Raw genomic sequence first — 8,613 nt, forward strand, 5'->3', positions numbered from 1 at the left:
AAGCAATGCTAGAATACAATTTGAAGGGGAAAAATGCGAAAATACTCCAATCATTCACAAACCAATATAAGCACAAATTAAAAGCCTACAGACAGAAGAGATTTTCAAAATTAAGTTTCATGACAGATTGACAGAAGGATCGTTTGATCATGCTATCTTCCAAAGTTACCACCATGAACAGCATTAAGGAGCCTCACCATAGCAATTTGGAAAATTCCAATAGAAATGGCATATCACATTAACTAGTACAATCTATCTAATAAAAAAAGGTTGGTGTGGGGGCCTGAGGCCCCATCCAACAGGTTCATATAGCGTTTCACAAATTGTGACATGGCGGATCCAAGTAATTTATGGGTTTGTGCAATTTAGTTAAAACAAATCAATACCCGTGGAATCCATCAAAAAATCACTCAAAAGTCTACAATGGCAGCTGGGCTTATAAACACTATTGAGCCTCCAAATTTTGCTTAGTATTGTTCTTTTTGCATATAAGGCTGGTTGGGTTTACTGGGCTGGCCCAATTGATATTATTGAGCTAGCTTATGGATAATGGAGTGGCCATGATTGGGTTTTCTGGCGAATATAGCGCCAAAGACGTGACAAGTTGTTCAATGCCGTACGGCACAGGCAAGGCAAACCCTAGTATAACTACAAAATTCCTTGTCATGACATAAACTAGTAGTCCCCACATCAACATGATATCTCATGGTATAAGTTTAGATCGTGCTAAAATACAAACATATCGATCATTTTAAATCACAACCTCTTTAAACAAACCAAATTATTTGTTGTTTTTAGCATAAAGTCTATTGTCTAGATATTGAAATATTGTTTTAACAAAAATATGTGGTGAGCAATGTCGTTGTCTCATAAATTTGTCATTCTTTCTCCAAGTGTAGAATGCGAAAGTTGTCTTCACCACTTACAAAAATAAATAAATAAAATAAAATAAAATAAAAATTAACAAAATGCTCATTATAGGTTTCCTTAGCTAGAGACCTAGGGTTACACTAAATAGGTCAACTAAAACAAGGCATGCCACTGAAATTGGACATGCGACCTTAATATCCTCTAGAATGCCCCTTGATTTATAGGCGCAAAAAGGTTCAAAAGTGGGATTGAACCATCAGCCTGAGACGCATCCTCAATATTAGAAACCACCGATTTATTATTCTGTGGTGGTGGAGATCATATTAATAGTTTTCTTTAGTTAGCAAAGAAAACCTTGGTATAAATAAGGGCTTCTAATTCAGTTTAGAGGTTGATGTTTAAGAGTTTATGAGATATCATAAATAAAAGAACAACATTTGGGTTATTGAATATTTTCTATAAAATGTGGATTTTAATTAATTGTTGCTTTTGCCAATTGTTAATCCATATTTCTATTATTATGGTTTAATTGTTTTTAGTATATCCAAAAATACAAAAAACAATAAAACAGTAACAATAGTAATACGGATTAACAATTGGCGAAAGAACAAAAAAATTATGTTTTTTTTTATTAATATTATTTAGACCTAATTAAAAGTGTTTAGAAAGCTAATTCATGAGTTCTTGTAGTCTTAGAAGTTACTATTATGAATTACAATAAAGATGAAGTATATAAAGTTAAAACTTGAAACTTTAGGGATTAGGAAAAAAAAAACTTACATTGGAAATAGAGACAACCAGGAGAATGGATTCAAGGTCATCCCGCTGTTGGAAATGAGGAACAAATTTGCTCGTTAGGTGATTTCAGTGGCTTATTCGGCGCTATATCACACAATTGAATTATTTCTTACAGTGGTAAATTATTTCAATAACACCGATTAAAATGCTTCACCTAACATTGCCTTATTAGCAAAAAAAAAAAAAAAATACATGGTTTTGCAATTCTAGAAATGATAACAGTTGTCTAGGTGATTCTGTCGTAATATCTTTTAACCACTCGAATTTGGAAAGACATTAACAAAAGTTAAATACTCTACCGCATTCCTTATTTTAATTATATAATGTTTTCCAAGAATAATCACAAAAACATAAACATTTAAATTCTTAGTTAAGAAGAAGATATTAAATATCAAGATCTGTAGACCACAATCCATGCTTTTGTTTATATGTACAATTTTCATATAATTCAAATATTAGCGTGTATAAGAAAAGAATAAAAGAAAAGGTAAAGATAAAATTTGAATAACATGTAACCTGTTGAAACTAAAATAATTCTAGTATATAAAGAGTTGCAAAAAAAAAATATAAAACAATAAACAAAATAAATCCAATATATAAAAAGAGTTGGAAATTTTAGGTATGGGTACACAAGATTCAACCACGTTTCTGAATCCAATTAAGTAACCCCCTTTTGTGATCCTGACTACTCAAGGGATGACCAAGGTTCAATGTGCCATCATAAGCAAATGAGGATTCAAATTCTTCTAGCATCTTTACAATCTGATAGAATTCGGGTCTCTTTTCTGATCGCAAAGCCCAACACTGTTCAATCAAAGTGCGCAGAGCAGGGGGGCATTCCTTCGGAATAGCAGGCCTCAAATTCTGAAATACCAAATGATTCTTTTCAAATGTTTACATAAGCTAAAATGATATCAATAATAAACAAAGCTGATTACATAATAAGAGCTGGGGAAAAAACATGGACACCGTACCAAGAGATCCTAGATAAAGATTAAATCAATATATTTATAAGAACAAATAATCACAGAAAACAATTACTCCCAAATCAAAAAGTGGCCTAAGAATACAAATTTTTAAACCCAAACAATCTTTCAAAACTAAAAACATGCTATATGCTTCTTACACAAGATAGCATTTGGAAGCTAATGCGTTATATGCTTCTTAGTGCTAGCATTTAAGTAGCAATGCAAGAATAATATTTGAAAAGCTACAAGTCTACAACATCAACATGTGTATAGCTTCCATAGGATGACGGCAATCAAGGCCACAAAAGCCCAACATGAATCCAAAGTATTCATTTAAATAGTCTCAAATAACAAGAAAATGAAAAAAAAATTATCAAAAAACATATTATTGAATATCAAGTAGAAATAAAAAGAATAAACTAAGGAACCATCAGAATACCTTATTTACAACAGCAAATGCCGCTTGAATAGGAGTCATATCCTCGTAGGGGATCGCCCCAGCCAACATCTCCCATAACAAAAGTCCAAAGCTGTACACATCTACCTTTCTTCCATAAGGTTTGTGTTTGATCACCTCAGGTGCCATCCAACGATACGTCCCTGGGTCCTCAGCCAAAACATCACAATGTGATTCGCCACAAGCTATTCCGAAATCAACAACCTTCAAATGGAAATCCTGATCAAAAATCACATTTTCGGGCTTAAGATCTCTATGAATAACACCTTGTGAGTGAATGTATTCCATTCCCCGAGCAATCTCAAGAGAAAACGCAATCACTTTTTCTAGAGGAAGAGATTTGTGATCGAGCTTGTGCAAGAATGCCCTCAAGGAACCGCCTGAAAGATACTCGGTGATAATGCAGAAGACTGGTGGCCTTCTGCATGCTGCTACCAACTGCAAATATATTTCAGAGATATCCATTAATTAACTAAAAAGATGGCACAAAGACAAATAGCATTACAAAGCAATATGAAAATAACCGTTCAAAATATCAATACAGACAATTGATCAATAAGTAAGTGTAAAATTCGGTAAATATCTGCACTAATTGAGTCAATTTTCTCATTCAAAATAAAGAAGGGGTAGAAAATGTAAATTAAATCTAGAATGTTGAATCATCTTTTGAAAAGAGCATACCCATTTGCAATCAATAAATAATTCCAGCTAAAGACTTAGTAAATCCAACTATTTGGACACAACTTGCTACATACTTCAAGGATTTTCACAGTCATGATTGGGTGAATTTATCTGACAACAACATCACTTTGTAACCAGATTGAATTGAATGATTATCACTATTGACTAATATGAATATTAGCAATTGCAACAACAACTTTCATATCATATTTTGCAGAGAAACTATATGTTCTTATCTTGAACCAGCAAAATATTGTATGTAATATCAAATTAAGAGAGAAAACAAAGAGAGGAAGGAATACATTACCTTTATTACATTATGATGGTGAAGATGTGACAGAACAGTAACCTCTCTACTAAATTGCTTCTCTAATCGAGCCGCCATGGCTCCATTTTCGTCATCATCGGGCAGTAGTATAATCTTTACTGCAACAGGCTGATCCTCATATTTACCATGGTAAAGTCTACTGTGTGCCCCTATAGCAAACCTATGCCCAAGATACAATTTGGACATATCAACTTCCCATTCATCAGCCGTTTCCAAAGCTGTCACCCGTCCCCCTCCATGGTCGAAATATTTTGTCCACGCAGAATCCTTACGGTTCTTCTTTTTGTCAGACAGTTTCATGTCAGAAAACTGTTTGAGAGGACTAATGTTTCTGGATGACAGAGAATCAGATGATTGACTTTTTTTAGAATTTTTGTTGAACAATTTACACACGATCCCCTTCTCATTAGATTTTCCACGAGGTGTCGGAGTGGTACATCTCTTTCGATCGTTTCTTGCTTCCTTAAACGTCTCTGGGATCACAGTTTTCGATAGAGGAGAGAAAGACCTTTGTTTATCAAAAGTAGTAGTAGTCTGATCGCAACTAGTACTTGATCCACGTCTAGACTTCAATTTTGTAGGAAGGGGAGGTAATTCTGACAAAGTAATACGTGGCAAATTCAAAGACTCCAGCCTATGGTAAATAGTATGAGAATAATTTGCCCTTGTAATCCATGAGGACCCAGATTTTTCATCCATCGACATGCAAAACTAGCTAGACCCTCAAAGTTTTAAATCAAGTAATCCAAAAAAAAACCTATTGCTAAAACATCTTCAGCTCATATTCTATATACCCATCTTCATAAACTCTAAAAAAACACAGCGAATTCATGCCTAAAGTATTCACAAGCAAATCTCTCATACCCATTTTCAATATCAAATTTTTCTTCAACCCCATCACCTAATATTTCATCTTCAGCAGCAAAGTCAAATACCAGCAAACCCTGAAATATTCAACACAAAAAATATATTGAATCATTCATCATAGCCCAAAAGAAATAGAAAAAAGTACAAAAAACTGTACCTCAAACGTATGTCTACTTAGATATTTGTTTCAGTTGTATTTAAGTTTGTTTCTATCTGCAGCTTTTATGGACTTTCTGTTGTAGTTTTTGACAAAAAAAAACAAGAAAGGATAAACAGATCTAACTTCAGATTGGATTAAAAATTAAAAAAAAAAAGAGCCGTACTTTGCGGAGAAGAAATCAAATTAGTGGTGGGACCTACTGTTCGTAAAAGTCAGAAAAAAAGAGGCCGTGCTAACATGCAACCCTTAAAAAGAGCTGTATCATGTGATATCTTTTAGTGATTTTGACAGATGGAATGTTTTTGGTATTTGTAGTCGAATAACGTTGCTTCTGCTGAGAGTAGGGAAGTTAATACAGAATCTAGCTGTCGATGTCTTGAAATGATTCTGGTAGACGGCAAACAAAAGTTACGGAGTACGGAATATATACGACATACGTGTATGACTGAGATTTGAGTTTAAGGATACCACTTTAATACCGGCACCTACTTGAATATCACCCAACTAGATTGTCAATTACTCCATTTAATCACCGTCACCTCCTCCATCTCTGGGAAGCTTTATGCCTTCATGCCACCAGCACCCATAACTTCTCGAATTATGTAGGCCAGAGTTTTCGTATATGTGAAATTTTGACAAGTCAAATACCTCAAAATTCAAATTAAATTTTCGGCCTATTCGAGTATTAGCATGTGTCGGTATTTTAAGTAATATGCCATACTAAATTTCTGAGTTCTCATAATTTTGTGGAGTTATAGCATTTTGAACGAAATTGATGCTTTACGCAGCTGGAGTTCTAGTTGGAACAGCATAGGTTGATGGAAGCCTGGAATCAACCGCAAGTCTAGAAGCTAAGGTAGGCACCCACACGGCCACAGTGCCAGACCCGTCTAGCAAGGACGAACCAGGATGTGCCCAAGCAGTGGCGGAGCCAGGAATTTGAGTGAGGGTGAGCCACGCACCCAAACAACCAAACATACAAAAAAATAATTAATAATAACTAATTTCTTTTAACTAATAATTCAAACTTAACCCAACCACAAAATAACTATATTTCGAACATCAAATATCTTAAAAAATGATACAATAGGAACATTGGATCAAGAGTCTCTAAAATGTAATGTCCAGAGAAGAGGGCAAGAGCCGGTAGAAAGCAGTAGACAACTAGACAACAAGGAATATTGAAGTGAGCGGGTAAATGCCAACGCTAAGGTATGCAACCCTTTGCAGAAACTTGAGGCAGGGACTGGCAAGCAGAGTATTGTTGCGAGAGTAAAAGATCTCAATAGGAGCATTTTAACATTTTAAAACCCACTACTGAACAAATATATAATGAAAACGCTAGTAGAACAAGATCACGGTGCAAATTCCTTCTTGAACACCTACAGAAGCAGCTACCAAATGTCCCATTAACCAAGATCACATACGGAGTTTACTAGCTTCACTAATGAGTAACGAGTCCATTTCCACAATCTTTGACCAAAAGTCATCATATCCACATACCACATAAGGACCTATTTACAGTTATTATTTTCCAACACCCTAGCATGGGTTGGAACATCTTCAATCTTCATAAGGAACACCAATATACTGGGATCTTGCATCTGGCATAAAAACTCGTCCCTAAGTCCCTAACACAACCTCTATTGACTAAAAAAAGTAAACTCCACCATTTAATTGAACACACCTCAGGTCTCAGTCGGCAGTCACAATAATGACAACCATAATTAACACTAGAACACATTGACTCCCCTAAAAAACTCCTAAATACAACCAGAAATAGACCTAAAATAGACAACAGACAAATTGCTCTTACAGTTGCAAACCTAAGTATTTAGTAAATTTACGACAAGAAATTAAGTAAGAGTTGCCATTAAATAATATGGTATAGGAATCAGTACAAAAAGATAAAAAAGAAGACAAGAAACTAAATAATGTGAGTCTTACCTAGTTACTCTACAAGAAATCAAGAAGAGTAGAAAATTTTTAGTAGAATAATTGAGAAGGGAGTTAAGGAGGAGAAGTGGAGTGACTGAGGGGTTTATTTTGTTTGGGTTTATGGTGTTTTTTTTCCCCTTTTATTTTGTTTGTTTGTTTTTTTTTTTTTTTGGTTCGACTGATAGTATATATATTTTTTCGGAAAATTGAGAGTGAGCCAGGGCGTACCCTGGGCCCCCCCTGGCTCCGCCACTGTGCCCAAGGGTTAAGACTACTCCAAGAGTGCACCGCTTAGGCACTTACAAGTTACAAGAATACACAGTAGTGATGCACTTTAACCGCCTCGAATAACAGTTACTGATGTTGTTTTGCTTGCTTCACTCAAGGACCAAAATATCGCCGATATATCCGATATATTGTCGATATATCCAATATATCACAGATATATATTGTTTTTTGGTACACCGATATCAATATTTCCAATATATATTCACCGAATATTAAATTCTTTTTTCGATATATATCAAAATTTCCGATATAAAATTTTATATCGCCAATATAATTGATATATACGATATTTATGATATATATCGTTTGACTTTTTGACTATTTTTTAATATAAATCCGATATTTCTAATATATTATTGATATATTTCCGATATATATGATATTTTTGATATTTTAAATAGTTTGGACTGGTCACAAAAAAATAGATATATCCGATATATATCGGTTTTTGAGTACACCAATATATTTACCGATATCAATATTTTGGTCCTTGGCTTCACTATCCTTACCAGAACCAAATGTTACGCAACTTGGAATAGACCATAGGATTAGATTTTTAGAAAACAACTTAGCTTATCTAGTTATCTGCAATCAATGATCAAATACAAATGGGTGTTTATTTCATTTATTTGTCCAATTCTTTCATCCAAGCTACCTAAAGTATAACACCCCGTGTTTTTATTCTTTTATTTTTCCTAATAATAATAATAATAAATAATAGATAAAATAATATAGGATAACTATCAGCTTATGGATAAAAGTCCCGTAAGTAATAGATAAGTGTTGTCCTTAGCTTGTTTTTTGGGGAGTTTTCTCACGTAGAGTTTTTGGGGAAAAACACAGTGAGAGTTTTATACATAAAAACGGGATTTTACTGAAAGAAGAAAAAGAAGGTTTTTCTGGTAGCTGGTTGATAGTCAGAGCGCGCTAAAGGTGAGTAGATATTTTATGGATTTTTATTTTATAAAATCTTTGTTACTGTCGATTTCTTTTCTGTTGAAATATGTCATGTTGTTAAAACTTAAAACTTTGAAATTTGATATTGAATTATCGAACTGTACTACTGTGTGGTGGTGTGGCTATGTTTATTTGGAACTGTTAGTATAGTTTTGAAACTGTTTGAACTGTTGAAGCTCGAAAAAAGCGTTAATGGCGGCGCGAGCCAAACCAACGTTTGTCCGGTATATGGTTGTGGGAATAGCGTGGGTTTTGATGTTAGTTGAAGTTGGATCGGGTGTTGTCGGGATTGAAACTTGGT

General features: G+C 34.3%; 1 protein-coding gene across 1 annotated transcript; it reads right to left on the minus strand.

Annotated features, from left to right (window-relative positions):
- Positions 1–2,167: 2,167 nt before the first annotated feature.
- Positions 2,168–5,264, minus strand: LOC147505225 (serine/threonine/tyrosine-protein kinase HT1-like). The gene is made up of 4 exons (XM_086557818.1): positions 5,127–5,264; positions 4,082–5,046; positions 3,076–3,531; positions 2,168–2,532 (listed from the first exon to the last, which is right to left on the minus strand). Exons 2-4 carry the CDS (start codon positions 4,805–4,807, stop codon positions 2,305–2,307), a joined length of 1,410 nt encoding a protein of 469 aa, XP_086413944.1. The 5' UTR covers positions 4,808–5,046; positions 5,127–5,264; the 3' UTR covers positions 2,168–2,304.
- Between the last annotated feature and the right edge of the window lie 3,349 nt (positions 5,265–8,613).

This window comes from Coptis chinensis, chromosome 4 (genome assembly GCF_015680905.1).
Source record: "Coptis chinensis isolate HL-2020 chromosome 4, ASM1568090v1, whole genome shotgun sequence".
Taxonomy (NCBI): domain Eukaryota; kingdom Viridiplantae; phylum Streptophyta; class Magnoliopsida; order Ranunculales; family Ranunculaceae; genus Coptis; species Coptis chinensis.